General features: G+C 39.7%; 2 protein-coding genes across 12 annotated transcripts in view; both read left to right on the top strand.

Moving 5' to 3' along the window:
- The window catches only part of LOC110985922 (acid-sensing ion channel 1B-like), a 50720-nt gene extending 45463 nt beyond the window's left edge, over positions 1-5257 (top strand). For 7 of the 10 annotated variants that reach the window (XM_022247391.2, XM_087131490.1, XM_087131483.1 and 4 more), the window contains 5 exons: positions 308-464; positions 617-685; positions 1751-1904; positions 3349-3440; positions 3789-5257. In XM_022247391.2, the coding sequence (XP_022103083.2) occupies positions 308-464; positions 617-685; positions 1751-1904; positions 3349-3440; positions 3789-3952 (636 nt within the window). In that variant the 3' untranslated portion in view covers positions 3953-5257. Of the gene's footprint in view, positions 1-307; positions 465-616; positions 686-1750; positions 3441-3788 lie in introns of those variants that run through there. The other 3 variants (XR_015423695.1, XM_087131479.1, XR_015423694.1) reach the window with 3 other exon arrangements.
- Positions 5258-5910: 653 nt separating this feature from the next.
- On the top strand, positions 5911-23891 carry LOC110985930 (sodium- and chloride-dependent glycine transporter 1-like). 2 transcript variants are annotated; one of them, XM_022247401.2, is made up of 17 exons: positions 5949-6059; positions 14665-14802; positions 15440-15522; positions 15717-15785; positions 17299-17491; positions 18175-18306; positions 18421-18649; positions 18938-19070; positions 19494-19628; positions 19733-19836; positions 20064-20188; positions 20433-20545; positions 20775-20915; positions 21104-21203; positions 21617-21717; positions 21844-22017; positions 22246-23891. In XM_022247401.2, exons 4-17 carry the CDS (start codon positions 15729-15731, stop codon positions 22438-22440), a joined length of 1932 nt encoding a protein of 643 aa, XP_022103093.2. In that variant the 5' UTR covers positions 5949-6059; positions 14665-14802; positions 15440-15522; positions 15717-15728; the 3' UTR covers positions 22441-23891. The 2 variants fall into 2 exon arrangements, with proteins under 2 accessions (XP_022103092.2, XP_022103093.2); XM_022247400.2 differs by lacking the exon at positions 14665-14802 and having other exon boundaries at positions 5911-6059.
- Positions 23892-24195: the final 304 nt, after the last annotated feature.

The following is a 24195-nucleotide window of genomic DNA, read 5'->3' on the forward strand; positions in this document are numbered from 1 at the left end:
TAAGTACGATTCACCGCAGGTTGATCATGATATTTCAATAGCAAGTAGTAAAGACTGCGAAAGTCGTGACTATTCATAATTAAATATTTTGACACTTTTCCTCGCTGCAAGAAACCCTGCATTGAAGTTGCTGAGTTATAGTGCATGCTAACTCCATTGTATTCCCGTCAACAATTTTATTTATGAATTGCAAATGCTTGTCCAAAATGTATTAAAGTACTATAAATACATGTGAGGGCAAATGTTAACTTTTGTTGGCTCTTTTTTTCCCGTCGAAACTACTTTTTTTTTACTTTCTTCTTTGTAGTTGGTGAATTTAGAGACTCCGTATGTCTCAGAGTGTGTTGTTGCAGAGGATATCCAAGGCTTCAAGTACACGGTAGAAACCTGCCAGGCATTGTGTAAGACCAAGTATATTTTGGAGGGTTGTGGTTGCAGGACGACTGACCTACCAGCTGGACCAGGTTAGGCCTTGAATCTCTACAAGTCCTCCTCAGAATTACAATCATTTCTCATTTTCCCCGTTTTTTTGAATGACCCAATCTGATATGGAAGAGGAAGTTTTCACGATATTGGCATTAATTCTCAATTTAAGTGATTCTTTTTGTCATTTCAGACATATCGAAAGTAAGGTTTTGCAGCTATGGTGAGATAGTACAATGTGTTCAACCGGCAATGCGTAAGTGTGAGTTCTGTTTCAATAATTCCCGAGTGCTTTACCCGTAGATATGATTCATAGCCTTTTCCTACCCCTGTTTTTCCTGATTTTGCCTTTCCTGATTTTGCCTTTCCTGTGCAAGACCAGTACCGGTACCCTCACGTCTAACCCTGAAATTATATTTTCGGCAAAAAGGCAAGGAAAGTGTTACCCTTCACCATATTTCTGAACAATTTTGACATCCTAAGTGTGGTTGCGTTGTTTTTAAGATTTTGTTTCAAGTTTTTGTGACCAGCGCATTTCACCAGATTTTAATTGGATGGAAACATGGATACGAAATCAACATTTCAATAAGTAGCTTCATGCAAGCCATAAATTCATAGATACCAGTAAGCCTAATGAATCTTCTGATTGAGACGTTAACACCTGCAGTAGGCCAGCGCCTCTCCCTCGCTTGGTATAGTAATTCTTTTGGTATTAATGTGCGGTTGCATTTTTACAAGTCCGACAAATTATTTAGTGACTATGGCAACTTGGAGCAGCGCGCGAGAAAGTGATTGTTACTTTGGCTCATTAGCATTTCCGTACAGCACCTGTCCAAACAAACTTTCATAATCGAGCTCCATTTACCGACAGTTAGCAACAAAATGCTCTTTTGCTGAATTAGGTGTGATTTTTTTTTCTTGGAACATACATCAGTTATTATCACGCAGCGTCTGCGGTACCGAGGAGACAGTCCCCTGCTTGTGCTGAACGGCGCCCTCTCAGTTGGGAAGTTATTAAACAGAGTCGTGCAATTTTAGAATAATGCTCATGAGCTGTCAACATGCGACTCATATACTGCATTTTCAGTTTGGTTGTTTTTGTGTGTGTGTTTGTGTTAGGCAACTTGACTGCTTTGAAAAAATGCAATATGTCTATAAGAAATGAACTCAGTCATGTTGCTTTGTGTATTTTTGAAGATAGTATCGGAATCAGAAAACAGTGTGGAACATTAGTCTTGTCTATTGATCATTCTGGAAAGAGAAGCACAAAGCCCGACCAGAGATTGAACCAATCATACAGATTGTTTGTTGTGACTTGGTATTCCAGGGGCCTTCATGGCTGACCTCGATGCTCGATGTAACTGCAGCGTACCGTGTTTTCGCGAAGTCTTTACACCCAGAATCTCGGAGGTTTTCTGGCCAGCTGAACACATCACTAAGGCGTTACAGGATGCCTTCAACAGTAGCGAAAGCTTCCTCAGGTATGGTGTTTTCCAGATGTCGGACTTGGCTCTCTTGAGGATCACTTGATTGAATTGGGTCAGACTTTGGTGTTACTAGAGGGCTTGCATGGCTGCCATCTTGCAGGCCAATGCTTTTGATCCACAGGGTATGCAAAAAGGAGGTTTCCCTTTGGAACAAAAGAACAGCCTTGTTAGATGGCTACCATGCAAAGCCACTGTTAGGTCAAATTCAAATGATGGCCTAGTACCGGTAGTGACGGGGTCGCTGTTCAACAGTGTTGGATGTCGGTCTTTGTTTTATTGTTTTATGGACTTCATTTTGAAATCTATCACGGAACTTTCAAGCTTGTTCTGTTCTGAGACCAAAACATGGACGGACATGATAAAGCATACCCTTAAATACCACTTGTAAGGGATGAATCGTGCTACTTGAAAATTCTTAACTACACATTCTAAGGAGTCAAGTTCGATCGACTAAGATGCACTCAAGCAATGCATTCATACAAAGAGACACATAAGCTGAAACCAATTATGGTTATCACTCAGTATGCAAAAGAATTTATATTTGCTGTAATGATTGTTGTTGGTTTAAGTTGGCACATTTCATTCTTTAAACTGAGCAGCCAAATTAAAGTTGGTGCATTTTGCTTCATATCATGTGTACGGTTGAAATTGCATGTAATACATTGCATGCCCATTTGCTGGTCATAATCCTTCATGCGGCCGTGTTTCTCTGTATATCTGGTAGAGTTAGATTCAAAGCATTGCTTCAGTGTTAATGCCAGTAATTCGTTTATGGAAAGCACGATACCCGAGGAATCCTTAGTTCTTGTTCAAGGTCTTCATGTACATGCCAGATTTCCATCTTGAGTACTTGCTCCGTCCGGTTTTTATTTCATATCCAGCTAAGACCGCTAGAAAACAGTAAGTGCTGCTTTTATTTGTTTATGCGACGGGGTGACAACGTTTTCATTAATCTGGTACAAGAGGGCGCATGAAAAATGCTTTACCAAGTTGCTTAGGCCTATTGCTAATATTTTTAGAAAGATTCGGCGAAGATCGAAACGTCAGGCCGTCCTTATTTTGTGACTAATATTATTCGAAAGTTTTTTTTAACATCCTTGCATGAATGGAGTTTCGAAAACTATCTTGTTTGTATCTGTTTTTATGGATTCTCGGTTCTTACATGACCAACAAAAGGTGTGCTTTGGAAGTAGCATTGCGTTTACAGTGCATGAAAATTAGCTGCAGTTGAAGCTCAAGTTGTAGAGAGGACGAAACATGTACGAAAATTTGTGGCATTTTCTTCACGTGGAATTTAAGTCATTCTCGCTTTACCTTTTCATTATAAACTGGAAGGTATGTTTTAATACCGTGGATGAAATATGCTAAGAATGAAGCCATGACGCCAACGTATAATAAGAACAAGTTTTGTTTCTGTGCTTATGTGTTTTCCTGACAGGAAAAATATAATCGATATGGTGATATTTTTCGAGGAACTGAACTACGAGGAAATCCGACAAATTGCCGCGTATACATTCACTGATTTGTTGAGTAAGTTCACTCCATGATTAGCTTGTTTTTTTCTGTGTGAATAATATTTATGTTAACCATACTGCTCAAGCACAATACACTTCACGATATCAAATCACCAATAATCTAAATGTACGCTCGAACGCCGCCCATGAATTAGATTTATCATGGGTCCCATTCACTGTACAACGGTACAATAATATTGCATTTCTTTATTTCGAACGCACCAAGTTGTTTTTGATTTGATTGTTATTTGTCTATGTTTTGTTTGTATTTTGTTGTCTTGTCTACCTGTCCTCCTCCCAGCCCTTTCTGGGACCACACCTTCCCCACGCTGTTCTGACTTGTCTGTATTACTTTGACTTGCAGGTGATATTGGTGGCTACATGGGTCTGATGGTGGGCGCAAGCTTGATCACTTTCCTGGAGTTCATTGACTTCTTGGTCTTAGGAGCCATCGAATACTGCCAAAAACACAACATGTTTAAACGACGGGGAAAAATAAATATCAGTCAAAGTCACCTTCATCGTTGAACCAGACACAAAAGTGGTAAATAAGAGATATGTATTGGGTTGATATTGGGGAAGTACCTCAGTTGTAGTCTTGTAGTTTCGATCCCTCTTTCTACGAATATTACTGTTTACCGCCCCCCCCCCGCCTAGACGGAGGTAGCCTTGTACAATCTTGTCATTTATAAGGATGGGTGTTGATTCGCAGGCTTCCCGACATGCCCAATGTAAGCTGTGAGACGGATGTAAGAGATTTACAATCTAGTTATTCTTCCCACCTGCTGTGTGTTGGTGGGAAGGGATAACCCGAGGTAGTACCCCTTTCTGTCATTTATACATGATGTCATTGTCAAGTAGCTAATACAGAATTTGTAAACATGACTTGTATCTGTGGATTTTATTGCAACGCTACCGTGGTTTGAATCGATTATATTAGATTTATTAGGGTCTCAAATGTAAGGTAACACAACAATATTAAAATGTTCATTTAAACGCTCCTATAACCACTAATTTGAGTGGTATGTTGCTATAGGTAATTTGCCTGCGCAAGTTGAATAAATTGAAACGAGGGAAAGTGCATGTACGGCTAACAACAATGATTTCCTTTTATTTTGGATAGACAGAGAATCAAAATAAAGCATAAATATGAAAGACGATAATGACCGAGGTACAAGTTTTTTTCATTCAGTTGAGACCTCCGTAAAGCAAACTTGTACAAAAGGATGATAACTGATGATAATCATATGTAGCAAATGACCTTTCCTGTGATTTCAAATAAATGTAAATTAGGTTTAATATATTCTCATATTTAAATATTGCGTTAGTCAGTAATTACGACTGAATTGGACATTCTCATTTCCGGTCTGACAACCATTCCATTAAATCCAAGGTTAACTCTCATCGAAGTGAAAGTTTATTTTGTTGCGATTAATGCCCGTTCTCGATACACTTAATGATGTTCCTGACCTCATTCTGTTGTTATAGGTTTACCTTGAGCATATCTCCCTGAAAGTTTCTCTCCAAATTTTCCCTTAACCTTTGCAGTTAAGTCTCAATACTCCAACAGGTGAAGGACTGAAGACTGCTCAGGCTAATGATCTACGTGAGTTTCTTTCTCGGAAGCCGGGATCTAAGTAGTAATTCTTCATCATCTTAAAGCTAGTGATAATATGAAGTAGCTGTAAATCTCGCAATAGTTGGAGGTTGTCAAACGGGTTGTTTCTCCTCATAGTTGCCAACAATCAGTCCGGTTTCAATTATTAGTTAATATATGCATGTTTACAAATTTTATCCATAATGCAAGTATATACATGTATTTTGTCATCGAGATGATCTTGGTTTTGCTTGATGAATTTTAAGTTGACCTGATATTCGTAATGCTTAGAAACTTTTATCCGCAATACACGTATTGTTTCATTAATGGCCTTGGGCTTGCTTTCCGGCAGCGAGAAGCGCGTTGTGAGTTAATAGTTTTTATTTTCAGCGCAGCGAATGTCTAAACCCAGTAAAGTTTAGTTGAATCGGCTGAAGTTGCTCTCATTTGCCAGTTAAATTTGAATAAAATCTGTAATACTGAGTTCTTTAAATTCACGTGAACAAAACAACTTGAATTTTCCATACTAAAATCACTGTTGCTATACCTCGTGATTCAGGGCAAGCTTTTGCATAGTTGCAAAAGAGATGCCTTGCAACAATACATTGTTCTCAATGGATAAGAACGGCAAGAAGTTACCAGTCCATCCCAGAGATGGAGGTCGCTATGCAAAAGCTTGCCACGAATCAGTGTGTTTAGTCTGGGGAATTCAGATTGTTACGCTTCTGTGCATTCAGAAAACAGAGTGTACCAGTTATTATTCAAATTTAACTCGCAAGTGGCTTATTCGGGTTTGGCGCGGCGGGACTCAGTATAATATCATCCAGGTGTTGCAAATCCTTTCACCCTCTAGATGCATATTCATATGCGTCAAAGATCACGTGATTATGTTATGCACGCCTTACTGCACTGAAGGCTTTCATACCCTGGGCTAATCAAGCTCATATCGCAGGAGGCTCAACCATCAAGCTCAGCTGCTGCACGGTGAAGCAAGAGCTCCAGAAACCCCGAGTTCTCGACTGATATAGTCAACCCTTGGTAAGTTTAGGGACCACTCATAAAAGACCAGGGAGGTATATAGTAGGAAAAGAAGACCATCCTATCTTTAAAAGTGCGTTGGTGACCATATCGGTTCAGAGGTTTCCGTGTTTAATGTAACGGCCACCAACTGCCCAAAACTCCGTTTATGCTGGACCTAAGCATCAGAGTAACTGGAGTGATTATTTTGCCTTTCCTTCTTTAATTTTGGGGGGGGGGACCATAGGCCTCGAGCGAGGGGCCCTTCTCCGTCCCCATGCATATACGCCAAATTTATGGTCGGTATGAATCACAGTGGTTGACATAGTCGATAAGTATTGTCCCTCCACCTTCAATCGTTTCTCCGACTGACACCACCTCCTTCCACTATTCTCCATTGTACGGGAGAACAAAAGTTTTTACTAATGCTTTGAGCCATAAGATAAATTCCATCATTTGTCCAGCGTTGGCTAGCTATGTACCGCTGCATGTACATTAGATTTACTCCTGGCCAACTTTGTTAATTGGGCAACTTTTCGGTGGGTGCTCAACTGTTACATTCACATGCACAGCGCATGCTTACGAGGTTGCACACAAAGACGCAGTCCTTCATCAGTGGTTCATAGGACGCACAAGTTTAGTTACCTCACTAGTCCAAATAAATTTAGATGCTGCAAAAATATACTAAATTAAGGTTTTCAAATGCTATCGATGCAACTGTGCGGAGTTGGCGAGTTTAACTCCATCACTAAGCAAGTTTTTTGAGCGGCTGATGTGGGAACCACAGTTTACTGTCTCTTCAAATGGAGACCACGTTGATAACCTTGTAATTACATACATTTGTCATCGAAATCCCGCGGTCACCGTAGGAAATTCTTTCGTTGAGAAATTGCTTGCAGTTGGAATATCATCTGGGAAGTATCATTTATAAATTTCTAAATGATTGATCTGTCCTGTAAAACTATAAATGGTTGTCATTGTTAATGTATTGTAAACCTTGTCTAACAGATAGTAAATTGGCTAAATGTGGATTTTAAAAAGAAAAACACAAACGCCAACATTACAAACTATACGTGACGATTAACATATATATTCAAATAAGTTAAATGAAGAAAATGCTGAAATTAAATGGAATGGGTACGTAAAACAAATGACCAAGACACATCACAAACACAAGTGCGCTATAATTATTAATGAGTGTTTAATTTAAATTGAAAATTTGTAATCACTGCACAAAATATTATATTAGATAGTCAACCCGTAGAACATTTCATTTTCCCGCGGTCTTTTGCACCGCAGAAATTATATGTATATTACTTTCATTCACGTAATAAGACATTAGGGAAAATAGCAGTAAAAACCTTACACGTGTAAACGTATGTCGATGTGCTTCTGACCGAGTAATTCTCAGGCAGACAACTATAACTCGCCATTTCGTATGCGCGGAAAATCGAGCTAAATTTTGTATGGAGAGTCAATGGGGCTGGAAAATACGTAAATTGACATTGGAATGGGCATCTTTACCAGTTGTATAGCTGTTGCTGCTGCAATTAATTGATTGGATTGCCACTCTTTTGAGTCAGGCTGGCATGATTATTATTGAAGTCGAACATTTTTGTCTATCTGTGTTTCAGCCAATTTAGTGGCCATACGAAGTCCACTGAATAAAATGAAGTCCAGTAACCCCAAATATGTACGTCTTTTTCCCTGTTACTGACAGCTGAAACTATTTCGTTGTCTGTGCTGGTATCCCGTTCTCCTTCCTCGCTTCAATTAAGCCTTCAGTGAGTTAATCGTCACGTGATTGCGCTAAAGTGTCCTAGGCTCAGAGAAACAAAATCGAAGGGGGGGGGGAACAATGGCTGCAGTGCAAGGACTTGTCATCCCTCAGGGTTACAATGTTATCAATCTTAGTTAATTTTCTGTATTTGTCGGTGACTTCTTTTCTCTTCGTTTTGGCAGTAATACAGGCATATCGGGTTGTAGGTCGTTTTAAAGTGTAAACTGTTTATTTTTGCATGACCGGAAGTATAGCAAGAATCTTGAAACAATAAAGGAAAACTTTGAGTATGAATAGACAATTAATGTACATTGATTTATGAAATTACATAGTTCGTCAATTTTGTCGAATTTGGGCCCATATCTGTAACAGTCCAAAATCATCCAAGCTAATTTCACTATGATTTTACATCCTGCACCCTATTCTATTTTCTGATACTTTTTGGTCGCTGAGAAAGGTAAATAAATCATTAATGTATTCGTTTGCCGGTTATAATTATGGAGATCCAGGGCTTGTTTGTCTCACACGAATCCGGATCTCGATCAGTGATCCCAATACTGGTTCGCTCCATCCATTTGGCGGATTTGGGTGTCGGTGAACCATCAACGACGGATCACTGGTCGAGATAAAGTCAAGAACTTTCCGCTTTGATCGTTTCTCTACAACTAATTAAATAAATCTGGACCCAAATTAGAAATGACAACTCATATTCACTGTTTAACTCACTTTAAAAGTAACATTTGGTAGCGTTTAGTTCCCCCCTTTTCCTTTGCGATATCGCGGAATTCGGTATTGATTTCCTCCGGCTCCGCACCGCGGAGATCACACGGTTGCCCGTTCCTACATAGTGCGCAGACGTCTCACGGATTATGAATAAATCAATAGGGACGGGGACCACTCCAAAATCACAGTGGCATGGTGCGTGTAGGTCCTACATATATCGTTATGCCAAAGATGGGCTACCTGTAGATGTATGGTAAATGTAGGCATACTGTCTTGTACATATGAACTTGTACAGTCACGAACAGGTTTTGTACACGATATTTAGAAAGCAGAATTTGACTTTCAGAAAGCAGACAATTCTTGACTTAAGATCGAGATTCCTATCCATGTGAAACAAACGGGTCCGCTATCACGCAATCCTTTCGTTTATACGGGCACCCTCTTGCACAAGGTGGTCTGGATGCCTTGAATAGAAAAATCTCACTATCTGTCGGTTTTGTGTACAGCGTCTATCTGTACTGTCCGCGAACCCAGGCAAAATTTCAAATTGCGCAAAGGGAGAGGTCGAGATGTCTGACTATATCTCTGTCCGGTCTGATCCGAGTCAGACCATGATGAGTCAATGGCTTAAAAAAAAAACCAAGTACATGTACGCCTGCACAATTCTAAACGCATAACAAAAATTAACATCACAGAGATTCGACATAAAAACTTTGGACTCCAGCTTTTCTGTCAGATACAACAATGACCTTTACATGGCAATTTCAGCAAAGCGGCTCTCGGCTACTTCATTGCCAGTGAACTTTGCCTTAGAAACCTGCTTGAACATTGGTGTTGGATCCACATGTAATTTTTCAAAAGAAAAAAAGCAGCAACTTGCGTGCGAAGAGCAACAATGGTGTTTACATGACAAATGAAGCGGGGCTGCTTTCAAACAGTTTCTCCATTGTGAGTGAACTTTGCATGCCCCCAAAACTTGATCATTCTGCTTGAGCATTGCTGTTGGATCCACATTACATGTATATACCCATACGTGCTTGACTTTAAAAAATGACACAATTGTGACGTCACAAACTTGAACACAAACCGTATCTACTTAAAATGAAGGTTTATAATTTACTCTGTCACTTGATGTAAAGAACATGGGATCGCACTATTGATTTTGTATTGATTTTCCAAGATTTAAAAATGACAATTGAATCATTTGTACTTTGATTCCCGATGACGTCACCATGACGTCATTATTATAAGACCATCTTTGCATCTAAAGTTTGGATATGTGTCGCTTTGATGAAGATTCAGTACTTGCTAAACGACCAAGAAAGCCTCTTGAATCTGTATAAAACCAGTGGAAAAAAGAATTATTTAAAAATCATAACGTCATTGTTTTAGGACCATCTCTGTGTTAAATTCTTTCTTTGAAACTTCTGTGATGATCCATGATTATCAAGTGACCAAACAGGCCTTTTGAAAAGTGTGTACAGAGTAAGTGGGAAAAAAATCTTCCAATTTCTTTTTTCAGCAATTGAACCGCAGAAACCCCCCCCCCCCAAAAAAACTGGCGCCAAATATTCTGTGCAAGGCCAACAATGGGGTTTACAGAGCGTATGAAGTGGAATGGCTTGCAATCAGTGACTTCATTGTCAGTGACCGTTGTCACAGAAACCTACCTTTTCACCGTGTCTGGAATTGGTGCCGCATATCCAACAGGAAGAAAGGAGGGGCAAACAATCCTAATCATAACGGGAGCAACATTTTACAACTATGGCAATTGATATACATGTACAAGAGGCACAGTCTCAAATTTCTGTAGGAAAAAAAAGAGTCATCGCACAGACAGTTTTTTGTACGGTATGCTTGGTGAAACATTTATGGCTAAGTTTTACGGACTTATTGCCGATCATTGTCATGGCAGTTGTTGGTATTCAGGCCGTTGGAAAACTAAAATATGAATCAGTATCTAACTAAATTAAATTAGCCATCTATTAACATTTGACCATCAACAGTTTGGTTGGGACAAGTCTTGGCCCAAGACGTCGGTGGTCGAAAACGAATCGCCGCTTGTGCGCGAATTTTTGTAATAGGGACGCGCTCTAGCGCACCAGTAGACTAACGTGACCAGCTCGCACTAACGTGTTGGGAATGCTGTAGCACTGGCTTATTGTTTTTCCCCCAGCTGTTCCTAAGGAAACAATCACCGACTAGCTTCGTTTGAGCCATTAATGAATTATGCATATACGTTCATGACGTCATTTGACCGAGAACTAAAAATAAAAATGGTCGCTTTAGCACTGCCAATTTGGTCAGTATCGCCCTCCTGGATTTTTTAAGGTAAATGTTAAAGAAATAGCTCAATATGGAAATTTGTGGTAAAAAAACATCTATTGAAGTATCTTAAAGGCATGTTACAATCAACTTAGCGCAGCTATTTATGCGGAAATTTTGGACCTCGAGATTGGGGTGCCATTATTTTTTGTTTTCAATTCTCGGTCGAGTGACGTCATGAACCTAGATATGCATAATTCATTATAAGGCTCAAACGAAGCTAGCTGTTGATTGGTTCTCCAGGAAAAGCTGGGGGAAAAAACAAAGAAAAACATAAGCTAGTACTACAAAAAGACGTTACTAGTGTGAGCTGGTCAGGTTAGTCTGCTGCTGCGCTAGAGGGCGTCCCAATTTACAAAACAAAAAATCGCGTGCAAGTGGCGATCCGCATTCGAACACTGACGTCTTAGCCAAGACTAAGTTGGGACTAGAAGTCCAGAGAATGGTAGAATTAAAATGACGTCATCATAACGCTTTGTTATTTAAATATTGAGTAGGGGCCTATCTTTTTCGCGACATCGTATTGCTACAATACGGGCGATTCACTATTAAGCGTCTTCAAGAGCTTGAAATGCGTTGACCAATCACAACGCGCGAAATCTGTCGATCCAATGTGCGTTTGGAAAGGGTCGACAGATTTCGCGCATTGTGATTGGCCAACGGGTTGCAAACTGTTGGAGGTGCGCTATAGTGAATCGCCCGTACTACACGTCTGGTAGATTGAAATTAGAACACAAGTTCATAGGCAGAGATGTGTTGCATTTAGCATAAACAATTATTATGATTTATGTTGATTAAGCCCGGTGTCACGTAGTACTCTGACGTTAAAAATGACTTTTGTTGTGCCAATATTTCCTAAACCCGGTTAGATTGCAAGAAATCCCTTTAATGAGCAGGGATGTATTGGTTGGTTATATATTATATTTAATGGAGGTAACATTTTAAAAATTTTGCCGTGATTTCATGTTTAAACTACTTTAAAGATCTTCCCATTTATCTTGACTATAGCGTGCAAATGATCAGACATGACAGGTGCAGTTGGCCTTTAAAAAGAGCATCTCTCCCACGACCAAGCATACTGTCAATTTACTTTGAAGTAATTTACCTCTTTAACAATGTAGCGCTTTGCAAGCATGAAACTTCGTCGACCAGTGAAGTTAGTGCACTTTCTCGTCAGTTTACACGTCGGTGGATGTTCAAAATCCATTTTCGTTTGACCAATCATTATGCCCGGGTATAGCGGAAATCAAAGTTAAAAAAACGGGGAGTTGTACAACTAGAAATCGTAGTTTTTGTTGGCGAAAATCCTCTCACTGTGCAGCTTGAAAAAGTAGCTGTAAAAAAATGATTGGCCAAGCAGGCATAAAACGGTGTGGTTTGGGAGGTGATAGTGAGAACGTAACATTTTGCGATAAGAAATTCCGTTTTCCCAAATATAATTTTAACTTCCAACTGACCCAGTTTCTCGGTTGCAACGAATTTATAGCTTACACGCATAATTATTGTATTATTCTCGAGGCTGTATAGTGGCTACCTCGCAGACACTTAAGACTTCTGTCGCTTTGAAATGGGATCCTTGTGGTGGGGTCTAGGGTAGAAGTATTACAGTCTACGGCGCCCTGCCTACCCAAACAATCACTACATATGCAGATTTCCCATGCGCCTATTTATTAGTCCCTGAAGATTCGGTCATCCATGGTGCACCCTGACCTTCCACAATGCAATGCAGTCTCGCCGCCATGACCGTCCTTCTTTTCAGCGCCGTAACGTAGCAGACGTGTCTCTGGGCATCTTCATTCATTTTCATTCATTATTTCTCAGGGAATCCAAACACAGCGTACAAAACCAAAAGAAACAACAGACTTACACTACGTTTGCTAACACCCCTGAAGGATAACTTAAATCAAACTCATTACTGTCGAGAGGGTCTCCTAAAATGTCAACAAATACGAAAATACTAAAATCACCGGGCCTACAAAGATTCGTACAGACAAAACTCTCAACTGAAGCAAGGGGGGTGGGCTGATACCATATGACACCACAGTGGGCCATGTGGTCATCTCTAGTGCGTGCATTGATGTACAATCGAACATCAGAACGGCATTTATGGATTTTTCAGTGAATACATTTTAGCCATTGTAAAAATTCACAACCCGCTTTAATTTTTAACACCACGAAAAAGTGGGTGATGATTCAATAGCCCACCTCCAAGGGTGAAAAAATGGTGGGGGTATACCCCCAACCCCGGAATTTTACGCCCATTGTCTTAGGTATATTTAATGATGTGACTTCAAGTTGAAAAACTTTCTCTTCGATTTCCTATCACCCGTACAGGTGTGGATTGTTAGGTGTAAGGCGCCTCAACCTGCGCGCAAAAAGTTGACTGTCGTCAGAAAACAGGTGTTTGATTTCTCAAGTTTTTCAGAATTTTCATTCAAAAATTCTGGATTTTGAAAAACCACCCCGTCTTTTCTATATTTTTGCACTTTGTCCAAACGCCCAAAGTTCAATATTTCCGTAAATCATAGGTAGAGGGAATGCATACAGTTAAAGTCCTGAAAAGTTACAGTTTTTATTGTTGGGCGACTTCAAGTTGTCATTTTGTCTTTAAGTTCCCTAGTGTACACATTTTGTAATCCATCTGTGTCGAAGTGATAGAATACAGAGACTCCAACTCTCTTCGTTAAAAACCCCGACAGCCCAAATTTTCCGATGTTATGATACAATAAATAGCTCGTCCAACGAAAATGCATTTATTAAACAAAAGTATCATATTCACACAAAGGGAATTACCACCTCAACGGCCCATTTCTCTACATCCTGCAAGAAAACACCGAGCAGCCTGAACATGTCAAAACACTGTCATTTTGATTTACTTATGAACTTGGGTCAAGTTCATTGAAATTATGACTAGACGGTGTCATGGGGATAGACACACGCTGCAGGTCACCTGTTAATCGCTTGGGTCAATATTTCGTTGTATTAACCTACACCCACTGGAATTCTGAGAATAGGCCTATGCACGGATTGTCAACAACCGCCGTTCTAACTGAAGAAGTCACTCAGTGTTTTAGGTTCAGGGAACGATACGAACTTATGAAGCACATACACACAGTTTTGTCATCTGTTAGAGTTTACTATCCGGTACATTCAAGTTGCAGCATCGTTTGAGGGTGAATTTATGTCCAACGGACTTTACACCTTAAACTCTTCAATTGTTTGTGTTAGCTAACAAGCAAAGTGTTCCACACAAGAAGGAATCGGAAAGATTGGATCTTGATTGCCTATTTCCTCAAGTTCATGGGTGATGGCAGTCGGGTAGATATAAAACTGTTCTGCATCCATTCATTTTACACTTCAATAAGTTGTTGAATTTTATCGTCCGTTGGTTATTATTATTGAATCTTTCACTTAACGTGAGTGATTAATTTTTTTCAATCTGACCAGTGTAGTAACTAAAGTCTGAGCATGCACGTGCTAATTACAATTGGCACAAGTGTACTCCCGAAATCTTAATGTCCGAATAGACTTCGTGACAGATTGAAACGGTATTTTTTGTGTGAATTAGCATACTTAAAGCTGCAAATTAAAGTTTCCTGAGATTAGACACAGTCTAGAATGGTCGTGGTGCAGTGTGTAAGCAGTTACCTTGACCGAAGTACAGTCTCCACACCCACAGTGTACGTTGTATTGTACTCATGGCTATGTCCGGTTTCCATGAAACGCCGGTACAGCAGCACCGTGACTGCAGTCAAAACTTGAGTTGACGTCATTGACATGACCTTGTTTTTTCTTAAGGTGGCGCACAGTCCCACAATCCCAAAGTTCAATCAAGGGCAAACTGGGGCAAACATATAAAGCCAGGTTACTTCCGAGCATTTCATAAATGAGATAGCTCTACCTGAAGAGACGTTCGTTGTGGTTTCTGTAAAGAAGGTAAATTCATGCCTTGTTTCTTTTGTGGAAAATAGTTGAAGTTTTAATTTGGTTAATTATATCCGAAGAACACAACAAGCATAAAAATCAACACGTTTGGCCTGAAAGTTCACGTTTTGCTTTGGTGACTAGTTCTGTTCTTCACCTGAGTATGACTAGTGAACAAGTATTCTCGGAGGAAAACTTTCTCGCATAAATGTGTCTACCGTGGCTATCTGTCAATAACCGACTGAGTTAAAATTTATTCCGCTTGGCAGTTTTAATTGTGCCCGAAAATGAGACAATGAAGGTACCATGTTGGATGCCATTATACCTTTTATGATATTCAATAAATATTTGGGGATTTTTCCTTCTTGTTTTCGTCAAAGGTTTTGCATCTTGTTTGTATATGCAAGGAGTTTACTATCAAAGATGTTTGGTATATGCACAGCGCGGCTCTTATACGCCTGAATTGGTTTGTTTAAAAGATTTGGGCTTCTATTTTGGACATTCTCAGCAGCAACGGTCGTCAACAGTGCGCTTTGTCCACTGTGACTTAAGCATAAACCAGGGTTACATATAGTGGAGTAAGATTTCTATTGGACGAGGCGCCTACATGTTATATAATAACCAGTTCTTTATATATACTTTCTTGTAGTCTGCATTGTGGACGAGTTCACCGTCTTTGGACCACGTGAAGTTGATTACGTCATCAAAGTTCTCATCTTCTCATTGCTTTAGGTAAGTTATGAGTGTCATGACGAGTTAATTTGTTGTTGCGGTCTATGTAGAAAGCAGACTTCATACGCTTTCCACTGGGAAAGTCGAGAAACCTTTCAAATAAAGGATTTTACAAACCAAAATTGACAAATTATACACTTATCCAACTTAGTGATTTAGAATTCAAAATTCGTAAATATCTGTTGTCTTCTTAGTGGAAGGACATCATGCCTGCAGGAGACAAAGATTTGGAGGCTGCATCATCAACAAACAAGGCATTCACGGTAAGTCTTTGCCAAAGGATAGTCCTCAGGCCTTGGGTTGAAGTATTTCACTCGCCATTCTGTGCCAAGAGAAGGACAGGTGTCAAAATGCTTTTACTTCAGCAGATCAGTTTCCACTTGACTTGCGGCAGTTTGATTTGAGTCAACTACTGTTCAGACTTCATGTCAACAAGCCACCCCCCACAGGATGCCACTAATTTTCCCTGCAGTGACCTTATAAGCATGGCATGTCCTGAACAGTCACATTTAGAAGTGAAAATGTTGAAGTACTCACTCAGAAATTAATATTTTCAGACCAGTCTCGTAGGGATTGGGCGCAAGCGATCAAGCGGCATCCGTGTATGGGTTTCTTTCCTCTCGAACTTCATTTCAAAACAAATGTGTTCGAGTCTTTCAGAAAGGAGACATTTTGACGAAAATACATGTAACAATGCCGAGGAAAATACAGAAGAAGTTTTGTTTGCACTTGAGACACGCTTGCGGAAACCAATAATTACATTAATCCCTGTCATCCAATTACCAATCGGACTGGAAACTACTGTGTCATGTTATCCGTCACCGAATAAAATGCGAATCCAAATGAATCACTGCGTAGTGTATAAAACTATTTGAGGCTGTATTATCTTCAACAGGACATGGGATCTTACGAACTACATTTTGTAGGTCGTTCCGCTCATAGTTGTTTCAGAAAGCCTACATACTTATTCGTGTAAGAGGTGCAGTTTCGTTTATAGACATTCAAAATGATTCTCCAAAACGGCATTCAAATTAGACTTTGCGCCATTTTAGTGGCGTAACATTTCAGTATGCAACACTGATGTTATAAAAATTCCGCCTGTTTATTCGTGCCCTCTTGCACATTCAAAATGATTAAATGCGTATGAAATGGACGAAAAGCAAAAGTAATGATTAAATCTGGGTGTACTTTTCATCTTTACTTTATTGTTTACTTTCTTCGTTGCTCTGTATTGCCTTTGACGTATTATGTACCAACCTCCTCAAATTCTAACAAAAGGCAAATCACATAATATACTGCATTAACATTATATTACAGAAAATATTATGCATATTTTGTCGTGAAGATATACGAATATATGTCTCGGATTTCGGTCCGGTGCGAAATGTAATTTCTGTTTTTGTTCCATGGCTTGGTCAAATTTGAGTGTTCCAGCATGTAATGTCAATTTATATTAAAATACATTCAGATATGTGGTATGTTTTCGATGACACGCGCCGCCGAAAAACTATCCGGAATGTTTGTCCTAGTCAGTGAACAGCGAACAGCAATCTTAATCGACATTCATGGTTGTGCTGAAAATAATTGCCTTTGTAACAAATTTGGATGATAGTTTGTTTAAAATGCATAGGAAACCCTGTTGTACCGTCATTTCATTTTCTGAGAACCATTTCTAATCCTTTTTCAAATTGAAAATATAGTAGCTACCGGCATACAGGCTTCGATTACAGCCTCAGTTTCTGAATATTTTGTTGTTTTGACTGATTTCCTTCTTAGCTTGATGGCGGGGCCGTAGTCAGTGCTGATGATATCCCTGTCCAGGACTCTAAGCACAGTGCACCCACAGAGGGTGAAACAGGAAGAGGCAACTGGAGTAACAAAGTGGACTTCATGCTGTCTTGTATCGGCTTTGCTGTGGGTCTAGGAAATGTCTGGCGATTCCCCTATCTTTGCTACACCAACGGAGGAGGTAAGATGGAAGAATTTCTTCTGAAATATCAGAGGAAATAACATGCGGAATGTTGTAAGCCTGCCAAATGTTGACGGATTCCCAAACCCTTTATGAAAAATTGTCATTCCGTTATCACAGTAGGCCTAAATAAAATAATATTGAATTCTATGTCATCCGATAGTGTGGGCCAAATAACAGCAAAACAGCTCGACATTTCATAGGGGGAGACTTTGTTTTGAACTGTGGCGAATGATAGCGTGGTGTGTCGAACCGGATATTACAAATGTCAATGTCAAAGACCACCAGCGCTATGACTGCTGAGCAGGATATGGAATCTTGTAGGTGCTGCCGAAGGGAGAAACCCAGAAAGATTTAAGGCTTTTGGGTTGGCTCAAAGCATTAAAACTCCTGTATACTGGAGGTTTGGCGAGCTTCCCGATATGAAGATGAAGGGGGTATCCCTGATGCGATGAAGGGATCAAGCTGATCCCGATCCGAGTTGCTTCTGCGTTGCTAGGGGAAGGTCAAGTACTTGTTTGTTGATGGGCGGATCTAAAACACATGAAAGAATGAGAATGTCACTGCTTCCAGTGCTAAGAATGTGACCGTTACTTTATAGATTACAATTGGTGTGAGTCCTTGCCGATGTAGTTTCTCCCCTCATATTTAATGCATCAGACTTGGTCTTGTTAACCTGACAGGTGCCTTTCTGGTCCCGTATGTCATCATGCTGTTGGTAGCCGGTCTACCTATGTTTGTCATGGAGTTAGGTTTCGGTCAGTTTGCTAGTAGAGGTTGCATCACCATCTGGACCATCTCTCCAATCTTCAAAGGTAAAATCTAAGATACATGTATCCAGATTCAACTCTCATCCATCAATCCGTCCCAGCCAACTCACAAGAAATGAGTGATCAGCAGGCTCATAGTTCTTTGTATTTCTCCTGCAGGTTTGGGTTATGGCATGTGTATCGTCACGGCATTAGTGGCCATCTACTATAATGTGGTGATTTGCTACACACTCTTCTTCCTCTTCGCATCTTTCACCCGAGTCCTACCTTGGAGCGATTGCAATCGAGAGTGGAATACAGAGAACTGCGTAGTTAGCAAAGCCAATGGCACCAACGAAACCACTGTATATCTCAATACTTCCACTAGACCATCGCTGGAATTCTGGGAGTAAGATATTCCAAATTTTGTGATATTTCTCACTCAAGTTAGTTTTGCAAATCATATTTTATGCACAAACTCTTAATTGATGGTTTATCCCTGAACATTTTCCATGACAATCTTGACACCTTAAATGCAAAAACATCGAGTTCGTACCCACAATCCTACAACGTTGGACGTGTCCCGCACAATACACGCCAACTGATACATGACAGTTCAAGATTTCATTTGTTGATTTCCAAAGAAAGGTTTCTGTAAACGAAATATTTAATTTCGACCATGTTTGGCCCTTTTCAGCCGGTATGTTCTGGATCGTAGTGAGGGTCTGGAGGACTTGGGTGAGATCCGATGGCAGGTGGCGCTGTGTTTATTGCTGGCTTGGATTGTCGTGTTTTTCTGCATCGTACGAGGAGTCAAATCATCAGGAAAGGTCAGCCTATGTGGAGATACACATGCTTTGAACGTGAACTGATTTACCAACCGAAATTTTTCTTGCTTTGTAATATATTCTGGTTTATTAACATCGAATTAAATATTTGAATAAAATGGTCCTATAGGACCAAAACCATTCAACTTTACAAAAGTTACACATTTCATTTAATTAAAACACTAAAAATAATAACAAAATCAATAAAAATTTTGGACAGAAAAATAAACTACAAAATTTTAGTCAGTGAGGGTATTGTTGAGCACCTGTAACGTTAAGTGTTGTAACGTGGGGCTAATAAAATCAGACGTTGTTCTGAGTTGATAACCATTTTCTCGTCGTGGTGGGAGCATTTCGCGGAACCTGTCAGATAATGCCAAGTCCTCTTGAAGTAAGGTTTTTATTGTGTCAATTTTCCTCCTGTAGGTCGTGTATTTCACTGCCACCTTCCCCTACGTCGTTATTCTGATTTTGCTGATCCGTGGTGCTACCCTGCCTGGTTCTCTGGACGGAGTCATTTACTACATCAAGCCAGAGTTTAACAAGCTACTTAATGCTAGGGTATGTCTTAGGAATGCAAAGCCATCTTTTCAATCCATGGAAGATGATCGCATTGTTGGGTCAGTAGCTGTCTTATGAGATGAGTTCTGTGATTTCTCTGTTAGGTCTGGAAGGACGCTGCTGTACAGATCTTCTATTCTCTGGGACCAGCCTGGGGAGGTCTCCATACACTTGCTAGCTACAATAAGTTCGATAATAACTTCAAACGGTTGGTGCCTTTCAAATATAATATACAAATTCAGTAAAAAAAATTCTCTGAAACAGGAAATACTCAAAATGGCATGCACATTTCTGACATGAATTCTGTAATATCTTCTACTACCTATTAAGCTTATATTTTTGTATCCGTCGGCGAGATTGTAATATTTTGAAGAGTTCTTTTCTGATTAATTCCATTTCTAAATCCTTGTATTTCGAATTTAAATTTTTCCCCAGTGATGGTATCATTATCGCTTTCACTAACTGTGGCACCAGTGTCTTTGCGGGATTTGCCATCTTTTCTGTGATTGGATTCATGGCGCATGATTCTGGTCTGCCGATTGACAAAGTCGCTGACACCGGTTAGTATACCTACCTATCATCACAAGCATTCCACCGTTTGTCTTAAAATTAAATACAGATAGAAAACTTCAAAATCCCATACAAAGGCTGATTCAACACCTTACAATTGTAGGTTATATCTTCTCTTGATCGTCAGTCTCTCTCTTGGGATGAACAAGTTGATTTCTGTTCTGTTAGACAGTGGAAATCAGGTCGGGTTTGTGTAGTTCATTGCTACTGTTTTAAATTCTCATTGGCCAACAGGTCCTGGTTTGGCCTTCGTAGCTTACCCAGAAGCATTAGCAAGAATGCCTGCTGCTCCAGTCTGGTCTATCCTATTCTTCTTTATGCTCTTTACGCTTGGTTTGGACAGCCAGGTAAGTTGAGCAGACTCTCTGTCTAGAGTTTAGACTAAAGAGACAGGTTGGTGAGTGATAAGGGTGTGCAAAGGGATGATTCGGTTTTCATAATTATTATCTCCAACTATGGACTGGCGTGTCAGCTTTTGAAAAGCTTCAGATGAGAAATTGAGACTGAAATCATATTATCTCATCAGTGTTTGAGAGAACACTTGCGTCATCGAATTCTCCTCGACTTTTTCTCCAGTTTGTGATGACTGAGACGTTGATAACAGCTGTTTGCGATGAGCTGAAGAGTTACTTCAAGAACATTAACAAGTGGAAGACTTTAATCACGCTGGTAGTCTGCTGCACTTTCTTTCTGCTGGGGTTGCCCATGACAACCAGGGTAATTCAATCCATAATCTTTCAGTTATAAACTGTTACCAGTCCCAAATAAAGTCTAAAATCTAGATTCTCTGAAGGTACTGTCTAATCATCATCGATTCCTCTGTGTAACATTAAAGACGCTTGAAGTAGACAGTAGATCCGTCACTATCTTCCTTGTTGAATTTTTTTCTTTTTTTTTTTTACCAGGGAGGCATTTACTTGTTAACTTTGATGGATAATTACTCGGCCGGATTCTCACTTCTTTTGATCGCTCTGCTTGAGTGCCTGGTCATCGCTTATGTCTACGGTGAGATTCACTGAAATAAAAAAATGCTTTCTATGCTTGTATGCATCTACAAAAGTATGACTTTATGTCCTACAGTGTACCTGTAAGAGTTTGCAACGCGTTGGCCAATCACAACGCGCGAAATCTGTCGACCCATTCCAAACGCGCATTGGGTCGATGAATTTCGCACATTGTGATTGGCCAACACGTTGCAGACTCTCGGAGGCGCACTTTGTGAATCGCCCGTTTTGATCCCCTAAAAAATGGATGATTCAAAAACATGAAAATAAAAAAAATTCGGCAGCTTTTGGAAAATCTGTGCCATATTGTTTTCTCAACCCTGATTAATTGTGAGTTCAACTAAAAATAATTATTTGAAATACCGAGGAAAACATAAATTATTGCTGTGTTTTTATGATGGTACTTTGTTGTAGGAATCCGAAGATTTAACCGCGATATGACAGTGATGGTGCCAGCTGGACTCGGCCCGTACTGGAAACTCACCATCATGCTCTTTGCTCCATTGATACTGGGTGTAAGTAGAAGTTTAGTCCGGTCAATTATTCCTTATTTTACTCTAGTCTGTTCCATTATGCGACATTCAGAATAGTCTATTAACATTATCTGACACTTAACGGTGGGGTTTTTCTTGTTCGTGTAGGCCATCTTTGTTTTCTTTGCGGCAACCTATACCAATCTGACCTATGGTGAATACATTTACCCACCGTTTGGTGAAGCTCTAGGCTGGTTGATGGTGTTGGCAGCTGCTCTTGCTATCCCAGCCTATGCTTTGTTCTTCTTTCTCGTGCGATCGAAGGGGAACACACTGCTAGAGGTAAGTCCAGACTGTTCATTGACGGCTAAAGGTTCAGCTGTTGCTCTCAAATTGGATACTGTATTTCGAAGGATTGCATTTGCACTAGCTAACAAAGTTGGTTTTGAATGTCAAAAGATAATAAGACTACCATGGGGTTTGGTAAGTCATGATAATAAATCGATTCAATCCACGGGAAAGGGCTTTCACAGATGATTAAAAGTACGGTTGTTTTGGTACTTTCTTTAGCGTTTGCGTTTCTCCTTGAGACCAAGTCCCGAGTGGGGTCCTGCCTCTAATGCTGACCGTCTGAAAGCTGGTTACCCCTTGCTACCAGAACCCAATCAGGAGATGACTGTTCAGTACGATACTTCTCCACCTACGTACAACAGTATCTATTCCAGCACACTCGGGGAAGAAGGAATTGTAGTGGAAGCTAAGTAAATCGGTCGGAACGACAGACCAGGCAGTGGAAACCCGTTACTAAAACATTCATTTGTCAATCTCTGGCATCTTCCATTATGAAAAGGATTCTTAATTGAAGATAATGATAACGATGAGTTGGACCTCATCTCCTTTCCGTATTTCAAACAGTGTAAAATATCAGTTGACTTTGATTCATTCCAAATCTGTAATTGTTTAAAAGAACATTTATAAATTCAAACAATGCTTTCAACTACCCCTAATAACCACGCTGACTTCCTTCCGTTTGGGGTGTTGTACTGCATACTTGTTCGATAAATTATTCTTGTGGGATGTGTGTCTTACAATTTGGCATGAGTGTAAATAATCATATTTTAATCAAGATTTGGTGATTTGATATTTGGATATTTACTAAGAGTGGTATTATTTTACGTTGTTTTGAAATAATATCTTCTGCGCTTATATATAATCGTATCTTTGATGTACTTTCGATGAAACGGATCGCTTTATTTGTATACACTTGTGGAGTTATTTTAAATGATAGATTTGTGTGGTTTATAATTGTAATTTAAAGTTCAAAATCATAGCATTTCTTACAAAAATTAAGTATGTGTCTCCTGTTGCATGTATATCTAGGTTCCAGAACGTAGCGTTTATTTAGGCCTACTGCAGATTCTGGAAGAACGTAACTTGATGATATGCTGTGTGGCGAAACAAAACTCGCATTTATCCGAGAAAGGTGCGCAGTCGTTCAGTTCATTGTCATTTCTTACGAGAGCTGTACTGTGTTCACGACAGTATAAAAGTTGACACTCGACTTGTTTCTTCAACTTAATTTTTCGTCATAGTCTATGGTGATAGGCCTAGAGTTGTCAGTGTACAGTTTTAGTCGGTGTATTGTCGCATGGGTCACGTGTATTTTATTAAACTAATTGGTAAAATGATTGCCATTTGCATATTTATTGGCTTTCTATTTGATCAACATTAATTCCTGTGGAATTGCTTTTCTTGGTGGCGTTTGCTGCCCATCTTAATGGTCTTGTTCCTAACATTTTTTTTAAACTATCGTGTAATTTCAGTCTATTTTGAGTAGAATAGTGTCATTAGAAATATTCTTTTGCATAATGGATCGAATTTACCGATGGTTTCATCTTTTCATCACTATGTATATTTGTGTTCCAAACTCGTATTCATTTTGCAAAATGATTCAGATTCCAGAATTGCAGTCGTGGGACATTTTGCAAACTTATCGTTACCCCAGGTTGAAATGGGCTGGTCTACATAACTGGTCTGGGTTTGAAAAGTGAGCTAACACTCTGCTGTTAGTGAAGTTTTCAAGTATCTTTTAATTGTGTTTGTTTGTTTGCTTTATTTTCTATAAGAAAACATGGATAAGTCCCCTGTTCTTTTGGCTTTTGTGCATATGTAGTGTGAATACTCAATAAATATTCGATTTTTTATGCTTTAGATAAGGTCTTGAGCTCCATCACTCCAACTTGAAAGTAAGTTGTGTATCTATGTGATTCAGAACGTATTTGACAGTAGTAGTACGCTGGACAATTAACTGAAAGGCGAGACCGGATTATGCTGGACCAAAAGTTGTATGGACTATGTTTCACTGTGTGTAGTCACTGAATATGCCTTGTTCTATGAAAACCCACAGCGAATCATGATCTAAAGCAAGTAAGTTGACTTTGCTCCCTCGGCTGGTGTAGGCCTACATGATTTACTCCACAGTGTTAACAGCTTCAGGGAACAGTCAATCGTAATGCAAGT

The sequence above is a fragment of the Acanthaster planci genome, linkage group LG02 (genome assembly GCF_054643075.1).
Source record: "Acanthaster planci isolate LZ-2023a linkage group LG02, COTS_SCS, whole genome shotgun sequence".
Classification (NCBI taxonomy): Eukaryota; Metazoa; Echinodermata; class Asteroidea; order Valvatida; family Acanthasteridae; genus Acanthaster; species Acanthaster planci.